The 17,644-nt window shown below is 66.8% G+C and overlaps 4 protein-coding genes across 6 annotated transcripts; 3 read left to right on the plus strand and 1 right to left on the minus strand.

Annotated features, from left to right (window-relative positions):
• Positions 1 to 27: 27 nt before the first annotated feature.
• VPS9D1 (VPS9 domain containing 1) lies at positions 28 to 6,206 on the plus strand. 2 transcript variants are annotated; one of them, XM_075101105.1, is made up of 17 exons: positions 28 to 216; positions 517 to 589; positions 725 to 817; positions 917 to 1,079; positions 1,197 to 1,308; positions 1,464 to 1,526; positions 1,821 to 1,873; positions 1,957 to 2,044; positions 2,245 to 2,330; positions 2,425 to 2,909; positions 3,086 to 3,215; positions 3,293 to 3,486; positions 3,570 to 3,651; positions 3,869 to 3,973; positions 4,099 to 4,217; positions 4,718 to 5,024; positions 5,102 to 6,206. In XM_075101105.1, the coding sequence occupies exons 1-15, from the start codon at positions 82 to 84 to the stop codon at positions 4,172 to 4,174; spliced, it is 1,938 nt and encodes a 645-aa protein (XP_074957206.1). In that variant the 5' UTR covers positions 28 to 81; the 3' UTR covers positions 4,175 to 4,217; positions 4,718 to 5,024; positions 5,102 to 6,206. The 2 variants fall into 2 exon arrangements, with proteins under 2 accessions (XP_074957206.1, XP_074957207.1); XM_075101106.1 differs by lacking the exon at positions 2,425 to 2,909 and having other exon boundaries at positions 29 to 216; positions 3,090 to 3,215.
• On the plus strand, positions 4,719 to 6,004 carry SPATA2L (spermatogenesis associated 2 like). The gene is made up of 2 exons (XM_075101747.1): positions 4,719 to 5,024; positions 5,102 to 6,004. Exons 1-2 carry the CDS (start codon positions 4,719 to 4,721, stop codon positions 6,002 to 6,004), a joined length of 1,209 nt encoding a protein of 402 aa, XP_074957848.1.
• Positions 6,207 to 6,400: 194 nt separating the features above from the next.
• CDK10 (cyclin dependent kinase 10) lies at positions 6,401 to 11,102 on the minus strand. 2 transcript variants are annotated; one of them, XM_075101121.1, is made up of 13 exons: positions 10,953 to 11,102; positions 10,455 to 10,527; positions 9,698 to 9,769; positions 9,516 to 9,618; positions 9,277 to 9,358; positions 8,809 to 8,876; positions 8,467 to 8,519; positions 8,273 to 8,342; positions 8,109 to 8,168; positions 7,878 to 8,001; positions 7,664 to 7,803; positions 6,963 to 7,015; positions 6,401 to 6,892 (listed from the first exon to the last, which is right to left on the minus strand). In XM_075101121.1, the coding sequence occupies exons 1-13, from the start codon at positions 11,046 to 11,048 to the stop codon at positions 6,789 to 6,791; spliced, it is 1,098 nt and encodes a 365-aa protein (XP_074957222.1). In that variant the 5' UTR covers positions 11,049 to 11,102; the 3' UTR covers positions 6,401 to 6,788. The 2 variants fall into 2 exon arrangements, with proteins under 2 accessions (XP_074957222.1, XP_074957223.1); XM_075101122.1 differs by having other exon boundaries at positions 10,988 to 11,086.
• A 108-nt stretch (positions 11,103 to 11,210) lies between these two features.
• Positions 11,211 to 16,818, plus strand: CHMP1A (charged multivesicular body protein 1A). The gene is made up of 7 exons (XM_075101127.1): positions 11,211 to 11,376; positions 11,627 to 11,646; positions 12,055 to 12,132; positions 12,499 to 12,645; positions 13,150 to 13,278; positions 13,806 to 13,993; positions 14,732 to 16,818. The coding sequence occupies exons 1-7, from the start codon at positions 11,226 to 11,228 to the stop codon at positions 14,751 to 14,753; spliced, it is 735 nt and encodes a 244-aa protein (XP_074957228.1). The 5' UTR covers positions 11,211 to 11,225; the 3' UTR covers positions 14,754 to 16,818.
• The last annotated feature ends 826 nt before the right edge of the window (positions 16,819 to 17,644 follow it).

Here is a 17,644-nt window from a genome sequence, read left to right on the forward strand (position 1 = left end):
ACCCCCGCCGCCGGTCCGCCCCGCTCCGTCCTCCCCCGACGCCGTGGCCCTGTCGCAACGTTCCGGGCGGCGGCCGCCGCCATGGCCGCGGCGAGCGGCGGCGGCGCCGGCGGCGGCCCCGGGGGGCCCTGGGGCGCCGGAGCGGGCCGGGCCCTGCAGACCGCCATGAGGGCGGCGAGCGGCGCCCTGGAGATGGACAGCGCCGGGCGGCCGCGGGTGAGCGCGGAGCGGGAGCCCCCCGGGCCTCACCCCGCACCCCCGTGCTCGGCTTCCCCTTCGGGGGTCCCCGCGACCCCCCGCCCCGGCCCCGAGGGCAACGGGAAGGCCGGGGTCCCACCGAGGCCGCGGGGGACACTGCGGGGTCTGGGGGCCGCCCTCCGCCCCGCCGCCCCCGGGGAAGGGCCCAGTCCTATCCCCCCCGTAGGGCCCGGGGGTCTCACCGGGGCTGCGCCCCCCCCATCCCAGGACGCCTGGGGGTACAGGGGGGTCAGCGGCTGAGACCCCACTCTCTGGCAGGAGGCCTACGTGGAGTACCTGAAGAGCATCGCCTTCATCGCCCAGGCCCTGCAGGAGGAGGCAGCAGGGACGGGTAGGGCAGGACCCCCGCCCGTGCCCTCGGCGGCTCCCCGGGCCCCCTCCCCGCTCCCCAGGGCCCCACCGTGGTCGGTGGGCACCGGCAGTAGGAGTCCTGCGGGTGACCCCGACACCCTGCCCTTCCCCGCAGACGGGAGCGACGGGGTCGCCCCCGACACCCCGAAGATGCTGAAGCTCGCGGAGCAGTGCCTGGAGAGGGTCAAGTCCATTGCGGCAGCACTGGGTGAGTGAGGGGGTGTGGAGTCCTGCTCTGGGGAGCTGGGCACCCACCCGGGGGCCAGGCTGGCGGTGGGGGGCAGCTGACCCGTCCTTCCCTCCCCAGGGACAGCCCAGGCGAAACCGGCGGCGCAGGAGCAGAGCGGGGGCCCTGCCCCCCTCCCCAGGCACCGTCGGGTCTTCTCGGACGAGGGGGGGAAGCTCTCCCCGTTCCTACCGCCAGAGATCTTCCAGAAGCTGCAGATCGCCGAGGCGCAGAGTGCACGGAAGTACGTGGGCTTGACACGGGGGGCTGGCACCTGTCCTGCTCTGCTGGGGTCCCCGGTGGGGGCCCCGGGTCATGTCACCATGCCCTGCGGTGGGCGCTGAGGACTGGTCCCCGGCAGGGAGCTGACGCCGCTGGAGGAGGCCTCTCTGCAGAACCAGAAGCTGAAGGCTGCCTACGAGGCGCGGGTGGCGCGGCTGAACCCCAGCCAGGCCCTGCAGAAGACCTCCCTGGCAAGTGGGGAGCCCCCCGGGGCAGGAGGGCTGCTGCTGGCAGGCTGGGAGGGGAGAGGGTCCCTGCAGTGCCTGGGGGACCCCCTGCTCTGTGCCTGCCATGCTGGTGGCGTGGGCTTTGGGCCGGCATCCCCAATGCACCACCTGCTCCACAGACGCTGTCCCTGCAGCGGCAGATGATGGAGAACCTGGTGATCGCCAAGGCCCGGGAGGAGACTGTATCCTTCCCGGCAAGGGCAGAGCCTCAGCCCGCACCTCGCCCCACACCGCCCAGCCCCACACACCGCCGCAGGCTCTGTGCCCTGTCCCTGGGCTGCACCGATCCCATGCAGGCTTTGGGGTCCCGCTGCCGGCTGATCGGGGGGGTGGAGGTGGGAGAAGGGCTGATCCCAGCTCCTGGATCCTGTGATCCTCTGCCAGAGCAGGGGGTTGTGCCGGGGGGGTGGGTGAGTGGTGCTGGCTGGGTGCCGCGGCAGTGAGGACTCCAGAGCCTTAACCCTGACATGGCTCAGCTGCAGCGGAAAATGGAGGAGCGGCGGCTGCGGCTGCAGGAGGCTGCCAACAGGTGAGCGGGAATGTCACAGCGGGGACCCCAGGGGCGCAGGGCTACCCTGGCAGGTGCCCTCACCCGGGACCGTTGCACTCCAGGAGATTCTCCAGCAGCGTGGCCCTCACCCCCGAGGAGCAGGAGCAGAGAGCCCTCTACGCTGCCATCCTCGAGTACGAGCAGGATCACGTGAGTATGCACCGGAGGCAGCTGCCATGGGGACAGAGGACCGTGCCGTGGGTGCGGGATGCATGCCGTCCTCGGGTGCTGTGGGGATGGAGGCCTTGACACCCCTGGGTGCTGCTGGGGCAGGGTGGTGTGCTGTCCCCAGGCACCGGGCAGGCAGGGTGCCGTGCCATTGCCACTGACCGGCCACGGATGCTCCCCAGGACTGGCCGAGGCAGTGGAAAGCCAGGCTGAAGCGGAGCCCGGCAGACCTCTCCCTGGTGTCGGGGCTCTTCTCCTCCCTCCTCAGGTAAGCGCTGGGGCGGGAAAGGGCCCTGCTTGGAGTGAGGGGGGCCACGGCTGCTTACCAGTGCCCCGTGCCCACCCCCTCTCAATGCTGCCAGCTTCCCTGAGCACCCCATCGCCCGGCTCCTGCGGCAGCTGCAGTGTGCAGTGTACGCCCGCCTCTACCCGGCCGTCAGCCAGAGCGCTGCCGACGCCACTCCCGCCTCCCCCACTGGCCTCTCCTTCCTCTCGCTGGATGCAGGGGGCTCGCTGCCTGCCGAGCCGGGGGGACGCCGGCTCCGAGCCTCCCGCAGCCTCCACTGCATGTTCTCGGTGCCGGAGCATGGCCCGGCCGGGCTGCGGCACAGCCTGTCCAGCACGCCTCTTGCTGATGGCGGCCCCGGCACCCCAAGGGCAGAGGGTGGCTGGCTGGGGCCGGCAGCTGCCCCCCAGACCCCCCGGGAGAGCTCCTTCGAGGACCTGGAGCGATTCCTGGCCTCGCCCGAGGGTTGGACCCCCGGGGAGCCCCTGGCCGGCCACCGGCAGGAGACGGCGCTGCCGGAGCAGCTGAAGGGCATCGTGCGGGACATCCACAACGCCATCGGTGAGGGACGGCTGCTGGGGTCGGGGGGCTCTCCCCAACGATGGGCTCTCTGGGGGAGTAGGGGGACCCCTGCACCCCATTTTTTTAGCTGGGGTGAACTCAGGGTGCAGGATGGGGAGGACTGGGGGACCTTGCGGGCGCCTGCCGAGCGTGCTGCGTAACTCGGCTCTTCCCAGACAGGCTGCTGTCCCTGACGCTGCTGGCCTTCGAGGGGCTCAACACCGCTGCTGGCAAGGACCAGTGCCTGGCCTGCCTGGAGGAGGCTTTCTTCCCCCCACTGTGGGCCCCGCTGCTGGCTCTCTACAGGTACCACACCCCCAGGGCTGGGCCCCCCGTGGCCCCCCATCCCCGTCCCTAGCAGCCCCTTGCCTCTCTGCCCGCAGGAGCGTCCACCGGCCCCGTGAGGCGGCCCTGGCCCGGAGCATGGAGCGGCACCGGCACGCTGGCCCTGCCGACATGGGGCTGTCCTCCCGGCTCTTCCCCCCGGCCCCCGGCCGCTCCGCGTACAGCTCCGCTGTCGAGGCCCTGCGCCTCATCCCGCTGGAGACCTGTCCCCGCCGGAAGCTGGAGTGCATCGGTGCGGGGCCGGGGGTCTGGGCTGACGGGGTGGGATCCGGGGGGGCTGGCAGGGTGACCCTCAGCACCCGCTCTGTGCTGCAGTGCGAGCCCTGCGCGGCATCTGCGAGTGCGCCGAGGAGTACTGCGGTGCTCGGGATGGCCGGACCCCCGCCTCTGCTGCCATGTGAGTGTGGGGGGCGGCGGGGGGGCGGGGCAGAGCAGAGCCGGGGCCGTGGCAGGGAGCGGGACGCTCGGGGTGATGTGGGGCTGGGGGTTCCCATTGCTGGTGGGGTGTTGGGGCCACTGTTTCTTGTTGCTGGTGGGGCTGATGGTTCCTGTTGTTGCCGGTGGGGCTGACGGTTCCCATTCCCTGTGGGTCTCATGGTTCCCGTTGGCGGCAGTGGGGCGGACGACCTGCTGCCCATCCTGTCCTACGTGGTGCTGCAGACGGGGCTGCCCCAGCTGCTCTCCGAGTGCGCTGCCCTGGAGGAGTTCATCCACGAGGGGTAGGCACTCGGGGACGGGGTGCTGGAGGGGAGCCTGGCAGGCGCTGCGGGCGCAGGGCTGCGATGCGGCGGCCGTGGCGGTGTCCCGGTGGCCGTGGCGGTGGCGGTGACGGCGTGCCTTGCAGGTACCTGATCGGGGAGGAGGGGTACTGCCTGACCTCGCTGCAGAGCGCGCTGTCCTACCTGGAGTCCCTGCAGTGAGCGGCCACGGCGGGGGACGCTCTTCAGGACCCCCCGGGGGCAGGTGCTGCGCCCCCTCTCGGGGGGGGAGAGGGGGTGACCGGGGCGGGGTGGGGGGTCCCGAGGGGTCTCAGGGATCCGCGTCCCACCCCGGGAGCGCTGCCGGTGCTCCTCGTCCGCCCGGCCCCCAGGGGGCGCTGTGGGCGCCGGGTTAAAGCCCCGCCTACTGGGGCGGAGCAGCGGGGTGGGTAACGCCCCTCTGCATGGCGTCACCGTGGCGGTGGGCGTGGCGCCGGAAGCGGAAGGGGAGCCTGAGCGGAGCGCGGGGCCGGGCCTGGCCGGCAGGTGCGGAGGGGGGGAAGGAGGTGTTGGGGGTCGGGGTGGGCGTTGGCTTCGGGTGTTGGGTGTCAGAGTTGGGTGTTGGGGTCGGTGTTGGGGGGGGTCAGCGTTGGGTGTTGGCTTTGGGTGTTGGGTGTTGGCGCTGGGGAGGGGTCAGCGTTGGGTACCGGGGGCTGGTATTGGGGCCAGCGCTGGGGGCTGGGGCTGACGCTGCCGCACCCCCAGGATGTGCGCGGGCTCGGCGCTGCGGCAGGAGTACCAGCGCTGCCTGGAGCGGGAGTTCCGCCAGGGCCGCGCCGGCACCTGCTCCGACCCGTCCTTCGGGGAGAGGCTGCGGCAGCGGCTGCGGCAGGAACCAGCGCTGCTGGGGGCCCTGCAGGACGACGCTGCAGCCCTGCTCTCCCAGGGGCTGCGGGGCCGCCCCGATCCGGGGCTGGCACTGCAGGGTCTGGCCAGCGCCTTCCGCCTCCTGGAGCTGGCAGCCGTCAACCTCTACCTCTTCCCCTGGCGCAAGGAGTTTGGCACTGTCCAGGTGAGGACTCACAGGCCGCAGTGGGGGCTGTGTTGGGGTGACGGCACACCTCCATTGTGGCCCCGTTCTCCTTGCAGACCTTCTCCGGGGCTTATGTGCACTTGCTGCGCCCAGCGCTCCCCGAAGCCGACTTGGTGCGGAGTTTCGGCCGGCTGGGCTACAAACAGCGTGACCCACAGTGCCTGGCCATCGCCCGGCCGCTCCCCGGGCCCGAGCTGGCTGCTGCCGCCTGCGGCTTCTTCGCCTGCCGGCTGGAGTGTGAGATCCTGGCAGAGGTGGTGCTGCGGCTACAGCCACGCCGGCTGCGCGCTGAGGACCTCCTGGAGGCACGCCAGCTTGCCGGGGACGTGGAGGCCTGCGTGGAGATGCTGCAGCGGCTGGGGACGCAGCATGAGGCGGCCACTGGCTGCGCTGACAGCATGGATATCTACCAGGAGACGCCAACCAGCCCCAGGGATGTGGGGGGAGAGGACGCAGCCCGCCCAGCACCGTGGAGGGACCCCAGCAGCCCACGGGGGGCTCAGGACATGCCCAGGAGGGGCTGGGACTGTTGCAGCGATGGCGAGCGCAGGCAGGAGCCGCTGCCCTCTGCCAGCAACCCTGATCTGGACCCCTCCTCTCACCTCTTCCTGGAGCAGGAGCGCAGCAGGGCCGGTGGCCCACTCTCCGCCATGGCTGTGGGGAGCAGAAGCTCCCCAGGGCCAGGAGAGCCCCAGGATTTGTCCCCTGCTGCCGCCCCACCCCAAGAAGCCCCTGAGCTGCCCTGCTACCAGCTGCACTCCTGCCTGCGCCGGGGCACGCTGCCTTCCTACTGCTGCACCACCTGCCAGCAGCTCCACGCCGGCGCCTGCGCGGCTGGGCAGGCCTGCCGCAGCCGCCACCGTGGGCAGGAGCTGCGCAGCGAGAGGCAGCAGCGGCTCTGGCTGCAGCGGACAGAAGTGGACATGCTGCTAGCTGACGGCTCTGGCCCCTGGGCATAGTGGAGCTGCTCCCCTGCGGCTGGAGGGGGATGGGGACAGCCACCCTGCTGCCCAAGGCACCCCGAACTCGCTCCACCGGGAGGTAACAGGGCCTGTGCCATGCTCTGCTTCGCCACCGCACAAGGACAAGTCCCAGCTCCGGCCCCCAGCGCTCCCTCTGTAAACAGCTCAATGCATCTCAGTAAAGTGCGGCTGCCTCGCAGTGTGGTGGTCTGCTCCTGCCCTGACGCGGGGAACGTCAGCTCTCACCTCCTGGGAAAGCGGGGCCAGGCTCCCCTTAGGGCCCATTTTGAGAGGCAGAGCCCAGGCCCATCCTCAGGGCATGAGGGAAGCAGAGGGGACCACGGCTTCTCCCGGCCCAGCTGGAACCAAAGAATGAGGCCATTCACTCCCTGCTGCTGCTGCTGGCAGATACTTTTATTGATTGCAAAGTCGGGGTCACCCCATGCAGCCAGCCCCGGCCAAGGGCCCCCATGGGGCAGGGCTGGCCCTGCCAGCACCCCGGCCTCTCCCCAGGTCCATCTCTCATTGCCCCCACTGCAGGGAGGAGGCAGGCGCAGGGCTGAAATCTGCCCGCAGCTCCCGGGGCTGCCCTCACCCAGCTCCAGGGCGGGGGGTGGGGTTGCAGTGCTCCCCACCACAGCCGGGCTGTTCCCCACACCAGTGCAGGGAATTGAATTCAGGCACCGTCCTGGAGGGGATGGAGCCCACGGCGCTGGCGCTTTTCGGCTGAGGAGAGCCGCCCTGGCTGGTGCACGCCACGCCTCCTCCTGCGGGACGGGGCTCAGGGCTTGCCACGCTTCGCCTGGCTCTCAGGCCCCGCACTGGTGCTGGCTGCACGCTTGTTGCGGTGGTGCGGGAAGGTGGGCATCAGCTCCGGCTCGCAGGCTGTGGGGCAGGGAGGGGGGGTCAGCGGGGTGCAGAGCACCCCAGCCCCGCCCCGGGGGGCTTTACTTACGCAGGGGCTTCTCCTTGAAGTAGGAGCTCTCCAGGCAGTCTTTTGCTGTCGCCCTGTGGGGACAAGGGAACGTGGCAGGCAGACCCTGAAGGCGCTGACCTCCCCCAACCCTGGGGACAGCCCTGCCACGGGGGTGGGTGGCACGATGTCGAGCGCTGTGGGCAGCGTTGGGTGCCACAGGACATTAAGGGTATTAAAGCTACTGGAGTGTCCAGGAGGGCTGTGGAGTTGGGGAAGGGTTTAGAGGGGAAACCATACGAGGAATGGCTGGAGTCCCTGGGTTTGTTCAGCTGGAGCAGAGGAGGCCGAGGGCAGCCCCATGGCGCTCTGCAGCTCCCTCCCGAGGGCAGGAGGAGGGGCAGGGCTGGTCTCTGCTCTCTGGTGACCAACGCCAGGGCCCGAGGGAATGGCAGGGAGATGTGCCAGGGGAGGGTGAGGCTGGGCATTAGGAGAAGGTCCTTCCCCCCGAGGGTGGTGGAGCCCTGGAACAGGCTCCCCAGGGAGGCATCATGGCACCAGCCTGGCGATGTTCCAGAAGCACTTGGCCAAGGCCCTCAGAGACACGGTGTGAATTTGGGGTGTCCTGTGCAGGGACACGGGCTGGGCTTGTGAGCCTTGTGGGTCCCCTTCCCGCTCAGGGCATTCTATGATTCTGTGTCCTCCTCCCCTGCCCACCCCAGGGCCTTGCTGAGGGCTCTTACCGCTTCTTGGGATCGTACATGAAGAGGAAGTTGAGCAGCCGCAGCCCAGCCTCTGACAGCCAGGGGAACTTGTGCTTGAGGTTGTTGTAAGGCTGCTTCCGCAGGGTGTACTGACTCACCAGGGGCAGCTTGGAGAAACCCTGAGGGGGACGGAGCGTGAGGCGGGGGCAGGGGGAGCGGGCAGAGCCGGCGGCAGGCAGGGGCTCGCTCTCACCGGCCAGATGTTTTCATTGGGCGTCCCCAGGAGCTGCACGATGAGGTCGATCTGGTGGATCTCAGAGGTGCCTGGCAGCAGCGGCTTGTGGGCCAGCAGCTCGGCAAGGATGCAGCCCACAGCCCTGCAGAGCAGAAGATGTCCAAGAGTCAGCAGGGGCAGGAGGAGCCCTGCCATCAACCCCCGCTGTGGGTTTGGGGCCCCCCCGGCCCCCTCCCGCCCTCTCCTTACCACATGTCGATGCTGGTGGTCTGGGTCGTCATCCCCAGCAGCAGCTCAGGCGCGCGGTACCTGCGCAGGGGACAGCACCGGCTCAAGGGGACCGCGGTGGAGCTGGCGCGAAGGAAGCCACCGCCGCACCGCAAGGACTCGGCCCCCCGCCACCGGCCGCTCACCAGAGCGTCACAACTTTGGGGGTCATTGGCTTCGGCGGCATCCCGTAGGTACGTGCCAGTCCAAAATCGGCTGTAAGAGGAGACGTGAGGTGAGGAGACAGGCAAGCTCCTTGCTCTGATCGTCCCACGGCACGGAGGGGGAGCTTTGGGTGCGTACGCGGTGGCAGCTGGCTGCGCAGCTGCCAGGGGCTCACCTATCTTCACACAGCCTTTGTCAGTCATGAGCAGGTTGGACACCTTCAGGTCCCTGCCAGGGCACAGAGAGCGGCCGGTCAGCACCGTCCTCCAGGCACAGCTCCTCCTGGGCCTGTGCTCCCCCAGAGCTGTGGGCTGCTGCAGAGCCCCCCCAGAGCTGAGCCGTCATGAGGAGAAGCAAATCCCAAGACCCGATGGCATCCCTGCCCCGCCAGCGCTCCCACACAGGGCCACCTGTTCGCCCACACAGTGCTCCTCATTCCACAGCAGGCAGCAAAGGAGGACACTTCCTTCTGCCCACATCCCCTTCCTACCCCATCTGTCCATCCTCGTGCTCTCACCTGTGGATGATGTAGTTCTCATGAAGGTACTGCAAGCCCTTGAGGACTTGCAGGATGATGCACTTCACCTGGAGACAGAGGACAGGAGCACCAACCTCTGGGAGAGCAGCGCCAGCCCGGCAAACCCCCGCAGAGGTTACACCCACGCGGGCGCCCTGCAGTCTGCCGCATTTGTCACTGCTTGGCAGCACATCAGGCCCCACATCCCCCCCCAGAAGTGGGTCCCAGGCTGCCTAGGGCACACTTTTTCCCAGATCTTGTTTCTTTGCCAGTTTGCTCCAGTCGAAAACCCAGCCAGGGAAGTCCCTGGAGCGTTTTGTGGGAGCCCGTGCTCCCCAGGGGTCCCAGCTCAGCCGGTGCTCCCCAGCTGAGGATGCCCAGGGATCAAAAAGTCCATGCCGGCAGCTGCAGTGGGAGTGGCAGCACCCTCTCAGGGGCAACATGCCTAAAGCTTGGCCCAACTTTTACCTGAGCCTCTGAAAAAGGCGTCTGCATGTTCTCGAGGAGGCTGGCCAGGTCCTGCTCGCAGTAGCCCATCACCAGGAAAATACTGTTACAGACAAGACACAGTCAGGAGCCTCCCCGGGACCCCACTCTGGTGCCCCAGCACTTGCCTGCGCTATGAGAGGCGGCCTAGGGGAGCGAGATGGGTCTGAAAGGCTGAGAGGGCAGGAGATGAGGCGAGGACAAAGGGAGGAGACTCTCACCTCTCCAGATGGTTCCCTACAACCACCTCCTTCAGCTCCACGATGTTGGGGTGCCGGAGCTGCAGGAGCAGGGTGATCTCCCGCAGGCTGCTGATGGGCATTCCTGGGGAGAGCAACAGCTGTGCTGCAGGGCCGCTGCCCCCGGAGCCACCCCTGCCGCAGCTCCCCGGCTCCACCATTACCATCTTTCTCGTTGTCCATCCGCACCTTCTTCAGTGCCACGGTCTCATCTGTCACGGTGTCCCGGGCCCGGTCTGGAAGAGCAGCAGAGGCCACACACTCAGGGACAAACACTCAGGAGACAAACGCTGGTTTTGTTGTGAGCTGGGGCTGATGAACCTCCCATGAGCCTCAGTCCCCCCATAGCCAGAATCACAACAGAATGCCCTGAGTGGGAAGGGGACCCACAAGGGCCATCAAGCCCAGCTCCTGTCCCTGCACAGGACACCCCAAATTCACACCGTGTCTCTGAGGGCCTTGGCCAAGTGCTTCTGGAACATCGCCAGGCTGGTGCCGTGATGCCTCCCTGGGGAGCCTGTGCCAGGGCTCCACCACCCTCGGGGGGAAGGACCTTCTCCTAATGCCCAGCCTCACCCTCCCCTGGCACATCTCCCTGCCATTCCCTCGGGCCCTGGCGTTGGTCACCAGAGAGAAGAGACCAGCCCTGCCCCTCCTCCTGCCCTCGGGAGGGGGCTGCAGAGCGCCATGAGGGCTGCCCTCGGCCTCCTCTGCTCCAGCTGAACAAACCCAGGGACTCCAGCCGCTCCTCGTATGGTTTCCCCTCTAAACCCTTCCCCAACTCCACAGCCTCCTCTGGACACTCTCTAGCAGCCTAGGGCGCTCCCACTGCTGGGATGCAGGCAGAAGGGCTGCAGGCCTCCTTCCACCGGGGAACCAGCTCTGCCCCAGGCCCGGTGCCACAGCCGGTGCCACACTTACACACTATGCCATAGGTGCCTTCTCCGATGCGATTCAGCTTCTCGAACTCCTTCACGCTCCGGCATCTCCCCAGCTGGAACCGAAGAGCCATGTCAGAGGCGAGCGCCGGCCCTGGGGCAGCCCTCAGCTCTTTCTCGCCCACCCTCCCAGGGACGCACGGCCCCGGCAGGGACTGACGCCCGAAGCGAGGGCTCTCCGCCGGGTCCTTCTGCGGTGGTCACGGAGCCAACCTGCATTTCCAAACCGCCGCAGGAGCACCGGCGGAGGCCGCGGCGGCTCCTGAGCCGCCCCAGCCCCCGGCAGCCCGCCCCCGAGGGGCCTCCCCGCCCCCAGCACCCCCCGCCCCGGCGAGGGGGAACCGGGGGAACCGGCCGTCCTCCCCAGCAGACCCCGGGCCTACCCGCCCCTCTGGCCCTGAGGCCTCCGGGACCCCCTGCCCACCCCGGCCACCCTCCCGAGGCCGCGGTTCCGTCGGCCCACGCGGCCCCGGCCCCTCACCCTGTCGGCCGCCGGCACTTCGAAGAACCCCTCACCACGAAGCCGCCGCAGCCGCAGCGGCTCCAGCTCCCCCTCGGCCGAGCCCCCCTCCGCCATGACCGGCACCGTGCATGCGTCATGACGTTAAACGCATGCGCATCACCGCCTTGCGGCCCGCACCTCTCTACGCATGCGCGCCGTACACACCCCGCGTTGGCAACGGTTGCTAGGCCCGTAGCCCTTTTTGGCCACACCTCCAGCCCAGTCCCCTCAACTTCGTGACCACGCCCCCACATGACTCCTCCTACATGGCCCACCCACGTGATCTCCCCCTCTGCCGCCTGGCGCTCTCGCGAGAAACCGGCGCGCGCATCCCGGAAGCGGCGGGCGGTAGAACCCGGAAACGGTGGCAGAACCCGGAAGCGGCGGCGGAGCAGGATGGACGGTAAGGGTGGGTAGGCGGGAAAAGGCGGCTCCGCCGCTACGGGATTTGTGGGGGCGGGGGTGTGGGGGGCTTGGCCTGATGGATGGGGTGGGGCCGAGGTCGAGGCTGGGACTGGGACCGGGACCGGGACCGGGAATGGGACTGGAGGCCGGCGACTGGGGCTGGGGCTAAGCCGGTCTCCGGTCCCGGTTCAGGTCCCGGTGTTGCCCCAGTGTGCCGTCCCTGAGCCTCTGTTTTCCTTCCCTTTCAGACACGCTCTTCCAGCTGAAGGTGAGGGCGGCGGTGGGCTCTCAGCTCTCCGCCCCGTATCTTCGGTACCGGAGGACCGGTGACGGTGTCCGCCTCCCCCGGGGACCGTCCCACCCGCTGAGTCACGCCTCGTCGGGGCCCCCGTGACAGAAGGAGGCCCTGGCCTGTGGAGATCCGCCTTCTTGGGGGTGCCGCGGGATCCCCGCCGATACCGGCGGCTGCGGGAAGAGGGAGCCCGTTACCTGGGTTTGTCACCGGGGCTGCCGTTCCTGGCCTTCCCCTTCTCGGAAGCGGGGGAAAAATGGGTTTCCTAGTTGCCCGGGAGCTCTGGGAGCCGGTTCCTCCCTGCCGCAGCTGGAGGAGGCAGCCCCGGTGGGTCCCCGGTTCTGCACTGCTGCCCCGGGCACTAACCTGTAGTTTTTTCCACAGTTCACAGCGAAGCAGCTGGAGAAACTCGCCAAAAAAGCTGAGAAAGACTCCAAGGCCGAGCAAGCTAAAGTCAAAAAGGTGGGTGGGAGCTTGCCCCTGGCGTGGGGAGCTGCCGGCAGCCGCGGATCCCACCCTGCCTTGTCCGGTGCCTTCCCTGAGGGACTGGGGCAGGGACCCCCCCACACCCACCAGCTCTGTCCCCACGGGTTTTGAGACCCACCCTCAGCTCTCGAGCCTGCCGGATGGCTGCGGCACATCCCGGCAATGCCAAGAGGGACAAAATTCCCATCTGGCATTTGGAGGGTGACTCAAAACCGAGTTCGAGTTGTTAGAACTGTTTTCTGAGCTTTTCCTGCTGGGAACCAGCCCGGCAGAACCTGAGCGCTCCCATTTATGAAGCTGCAGTGGATCCCCTGTGCAAGCGGTCGCCCTTTGCCCCTCCAGGCTCTTCAGCAGAAGAACGTGGAGTGTGCCCGCGTCTACGCAGAGAATGCCATCCGCAAGAAGAACGAGGGGCTTAACTGGCTCCGCATGTCTTCCCGGGTGGATGCGGTGGCCTCCAAGGTCCAGACGGCGGTGACGATGAAGGGGGTAAGAGCCTCTGTGCGGGGATTCGGGACCTGCCTGTGCCCTGCACTGAGTGAGCGAATGGTGGCTCTTCCCCTCCCACCCCTGTGAGCTGCCTCAGACTTCCCTCTCCCTGGAAGACACCCTCACTGTGCCTCACAGTTCGCTCGGAGCCCCTCGCTCCAGTGCAGCCAGTCCAGCGGGGCTGCTCCATTGCGGGCTTGGGTTAAATCCTTAACCTGTGGCTGCGCAGGCAGGAGAAGGGCTCATGCCTGGGGCCTTTTGCCTCACGGCATGATGAGGGTGGTGGGCTAGGCCCTGTCCAGCCCGGAGCGCTACCTGAGGTCTTTGGTGGCTGCATTTGGCTGGAGAAACCTGCTGCCTGCGGAGAGGCAGAGCCTGTCCTGCCTTGTAACGCTGCTGTGAGCACCAGAAACGCTGCTGTCTCTCTTGCTGTCCTGGGTTTTGCTCTCAGCAGCGATGTCCCTCGTGTTCGGGGAGCGTCCACGAAGCAATCTCCTCTTGCAGGTGACGAAAAACATGGCACAGGTGACCAAGGCCTTGGACAAGGCTCTGAGCTCCATGGACCTGCAGAAGGTGTCTGCAGTGATGGATAAATTCGAGCAGCAGGTTCAGAATTTGGACGTTCATACGTCGGTAAGCGCTGGTGTGGCCTCGGAGGGGTCCGGGAGGGCTGGGAGCTGCCACCTTCGGGTGGGTGGGCTTGTCTCCTGCGGGGTCTGCGGATGTGCTGCCTCCTGGGAGGGAGCCGGGTCCCAGCGGTACCTCGGGCTTCTGCAGCCATGCTCTCTTCCCCTTGGGGACTCCAGCCTCCGGTGTGGGCAACTACCCAAGCTGTTCACACAGTTGTGTTCTCTGCATTTGAGGGATGTGAGAGACACTGAGGGAGACGCATCTCCACTGCCTGATGGGGAAGAGGCAGATGGGGAGAGGAGGGAGGGCGGCTGTCCCCTGTGTCATAGCTAGCTGTTACTTGGAGAGGGTCTGTGGCCAAACCGGACCTCGCACCGCTCTGCTGCAGCCCGGCTGTCCAGCTGGAGGCCGTTCTGGCTGAGGGGGCTGGCAGCGACACGGGATCGGCAGACGGTTTTTTGGGGAAAGAAGCCGGGCTGGGCTGCGTGGCTCTGCCGGTGGGACGGGGTGACAGGCTGTCTCCCTCGCAGGTCATGGAGGACTCCATGAGCTCTGCTACCACGCTGACCACGCCGCAAGAGCAGGTGGACAGTCTCATTGTCCAGATTGCGGAGGAGAATGGCCTGGAGATCATGGACCAGCTCAACCAGCTCCCCGAGGGGGCTTCGGCAGTCGGGGAGAGCTCGGTTCGCAGCCAGGAAGACCAGCTGTCGCGGAGGTTTGTTCTTTCCTGGGTCCTTTGCCTTGTGTCGAGGCGATTTGAATCCTTCCCAGGGATCCCTCACTGCTCTGAAGGGAATGAGTCACCTTATTGTGGCAGGGCAAGCAGGTGCTGAGCCCCCTCTCTCATGTCCAGGCGAGCTGGAGCCCGGTGGGTCCTGTGGTGACCCACGCAGGCAGGCGAGACAGCCATTTGGGGCTGCAGGACAGAGAGGGGGTGGCTCCTGGCACTCAGCAGTGAGCTCTCCTTGACAAGGTGCAAAACAGCCTCCCCCTGCTCCGTGCTCGCCCTCACGCAGCTGCTGCTGCTCCGGGAACGCTTCGCGCTGACCTTCCAACAGTGCCGGGAACAGGCTGTCTCCCTGGAACTGCCCCAGGAGAAGCTGATGAGCTTCCTCTCCCCAATCCCTCCCTGCTGCTCCCCACGCAGCTGCCGCTGGGGTCCATCTGGGGACGCCCCCCGCTGCAGTGTGCTCCCTGGGGAGAGGCACCAGGCGGGCTGCAGTGGCGAGGCACCCGAAGGGAAGCCGGGAACCCCTGCGTTGATGACGGGTGCTCCGCAACACTCCCAGGCAGCCGCGGCTGCCTGCTCCGGGGCAGGATTTCTTGCACCTCTGCCGCAGGAGGGAGGTTTTTGGGCAGAGACGTTCCCTGCACGCATGGGCAGATGGGTCCCCCCGAGTCATGGCCATCCCGTGCTGCTCTCACATCGCTTCCCTCGTGTTCTCCCTTCCAGGTTGGCCGCCTTGCGGAATTAAGGTCTCCTGTGGCCGCTGCGGACTGCTGCCCTGCTCTGGTGGGATGGCACGTGGGCTGGAGGGGCCCGGGACTCCTTCCCCACTTCTGCTACATCCTTGCTCTGACCCACCGGCCGGGCGGAGCCGGCCTTCCCCTCCTCCAGCAGCACGTCCCCAGCCCTGCCCGCCTGCGGTTAGACTCTTCTTTTGGGGTGCAGCGGTGATGACTGTTCCCAGGACAGGCAGCGACCCTGGCAGGGGGGTTCTGAGCAGAGACAGCCTCTTCTGGGCTTGAGGGATGCTTTGCTGGTTCTGCTTTCAGGGTGTTTTTCAGTTGAGGGTTGCTGCTGGTATCTAGCAGCGTCCCATGACGCAACTTCCCGCTCCTGGTGTAACACTAAAGCAGTCCTTCTGGAAGCGGGTCGCGGTGCGTTCTGGGGTGCTGCTCGCCTGACTCCTCTGCGCGTGGCACGCTTCTGTCGTTAGCTGTCTCAGACCGGCTCTCTGAGCTACGCGTCCCTCGGGGCCCGCAGCAGGGAGCTGTTTACAAGGAACAGGGGATCCCCACGGGGCTGCCTTCCTCTGGCAGCGGTTTGGGAAGGGTTGTTTTCCTGGCTGTGGTGTTTCTGGGAAGGTTAGTGCCTTGCAGGAAGGGAAGGTTACGCCGTGGCATCTCTTCCCTCGCAGTGACCTTCCCGAGCCATATCCGAGTGCCCTTGTTTGCAGACTTCACCTTGCCACTCACTCTCCTGCCGGGCCAGACCTCCCCGGAGCTCCGTACCACAAAGTGACCTTTGAAGTGCTTGTCCTGCCCTGCTCAAGCCCTTCTGTGTTTGCCTGTAAATCCACCCGCTCCCCATCTCCGGCTGCTGCGGTCTGGAAACAGTTATCCAGGCCCTGACGTCCCACGTGGACCCGCCACTGCTTGACATCCAGCACCTGGGAGGGGATCACAGCTGCTTCCAGCCCTGGGCTCGCAGCTGTGGTGGCCACAGCCTCGTCCCCAAATGTCCCCTGGCTGGGTGTGACAGCAAATGCTAAACCGTCCTGAGAGTGTGTCGGCCTGCGCTGGCTGCGGCTCGTCCCCTGGCTATCTGCTGCCGTTCCCTCTCCGCCCTCCCCACCTCGCGGCAGCTGCTCTGAGATCGGCACTGAGCTGGCTGAGCAAGGGCTGCGTCCAGGGCACCGCAGCCTCCCTGCTCGTCCGCTGCTCCCAGGGAAACGTGGTTGCTTGTCCCTCGGAGCCTCCCCTGGGGGCTGAAATCTGTGCCCCTTCTCCTCTGGCACTCCCAGGCACGACTGAGCTGCTGGGTTTCCGGGAAGCTTGTTGGGAAGGAAATGTAGTTTCCTTTAGCTGTCACGAGGAGGAACCTTTAGCTTCTCGCCGCGGTGCTGTGCAGCCGCCGGCTCTGGCGGCGCTGAGCTGTGCCAGGAGCGGGCGGTTGGCCCCGCTGCAGTAGGGCAGCTCTGATCCATCGCTTTGGAAGGGAATTTTAAGGCACGCACAGCTGCTGCTCTGGGCTGTGCTTGGGGGAAGGAAGGGGAACGTGGCGGGGAGAGGGAGGCAGCTCCCAGAGCTGGCTCACCTCCCGGGCTGCCTCTGGGCAGGATTTGCCGTGGGTCAGGGGCCATCTCCCTAGCACTTGCAATACAAAACACTTTTGGTTTTCATTATTTCTTCTTGCATTCAGTGACCTTGGCAGGGCGTGGCTAGTGACTGACAGAGGTGACCGTGGAGGGGGAGAAAGGGAGAAAGTCACTTGTGCATGATGGAGCATCAGATCTTGGGCCTCCTCCCCGTGGGCTGGGCAGAAAGCAGGAGCCCCAGCAGAGATTTGTGCCTGTACCACGGAGCAGGAATGCTACCAGGGCCAGGTAGCCTGGCCCTGCATGGGGGTCAGCTGTGGGGCTGGGGGCCGGGACACACCCAGGGAGCCTGACCCCTGGAAATGCTCCTTATTTCAGTGTGGTGTTTCTCTGTGGTTTCATTTTTGTGGGTTTTTTTAAAGCTTGTCTCATTTGCCTTTTCTCCCAACTCCTGTTCACCACCTTCTGCTGTTTTAAATAAACAATCCCTGAACATCCACTGGGGTGTGTCTGGGGGCTCGGGCGCGGGGTCCCTGCGGCCGGGGCACAGGTGATGCCTGGGGCAGAGCACCTGGCACCGAGGGGCTGGGGTGGGGAGGAGGAAGGGGACAGTCCTGTGGAGCCTTGGCTTCCCAGGGCCAGGGTCACCTCCTCTGGGGGTGCCGGAGGGGAAGGGGCCCTGATGAGTCCCCCCAACACTTCCCTTCATGTAGCCAAGCCAGGGGTGAACCGGGGTGAGTAGGAGCGGCCGTGGCGCAGCCGACACCGGCACTGGGTAACCGGGGCAGCCACCTCAAGTTGAGCTCCTTTCCCCAGCATGGTCTTCCAGCTCCCTGCGCTCTTCCCTGCACTGTTCCCCAGCCCTTGTGGGGAGGAGGCCGGGCTTTCCGAGGGGGACATTCCCAGCTCCGAACCCCACAGAGGGAGCCCCGGTGCTTTCCCCGCCCCGGTTCCACCATCAGCACCCACTGACAGCAGCTTCACTGCGGCTGCTGCGGCCCGGTGTGGCTGCCATCCCAGCGGGGACCGGGCACATCCCTTCCCCGTGCCCATCTTCTCCCTTCCCCGTGCCTGGCTGCCAGACGGGTCTCTGCGCCTCAGCCAATTTGCGAATGCCACAGGAAGATGGCTCTCCTTCTCCTGCCTGTTTTCCCTGTGCCTAAAGCCGCCTCCGCTCCGAAGACAGGCTGTTCCCAAATGTGAGAGGAAATGGCTAAGAAGATAATTGAGTAGCCAGTTAATCAGCTAATGATTAATGTAAGCATCCTGCGGAGGCAGCCCTACAGCCACCCTGGCTGTGTGTTGCAGCGATGTGTCACTCCCGG

Source organism: Phalacrocorax aristotelis, chromosome 8 (assembly GCF_949628215.1).
Source record: "Phalacrocorax aristotelis chromosome 8, bGulAri2.1, whole genome shotgun sequence".
NCBI lineage: Eukaryota > Metazoa > Chordata > Aves > Suliformes > Phalacrocoracidae > Phalacrocorax > Phalacrocorax aristotelis.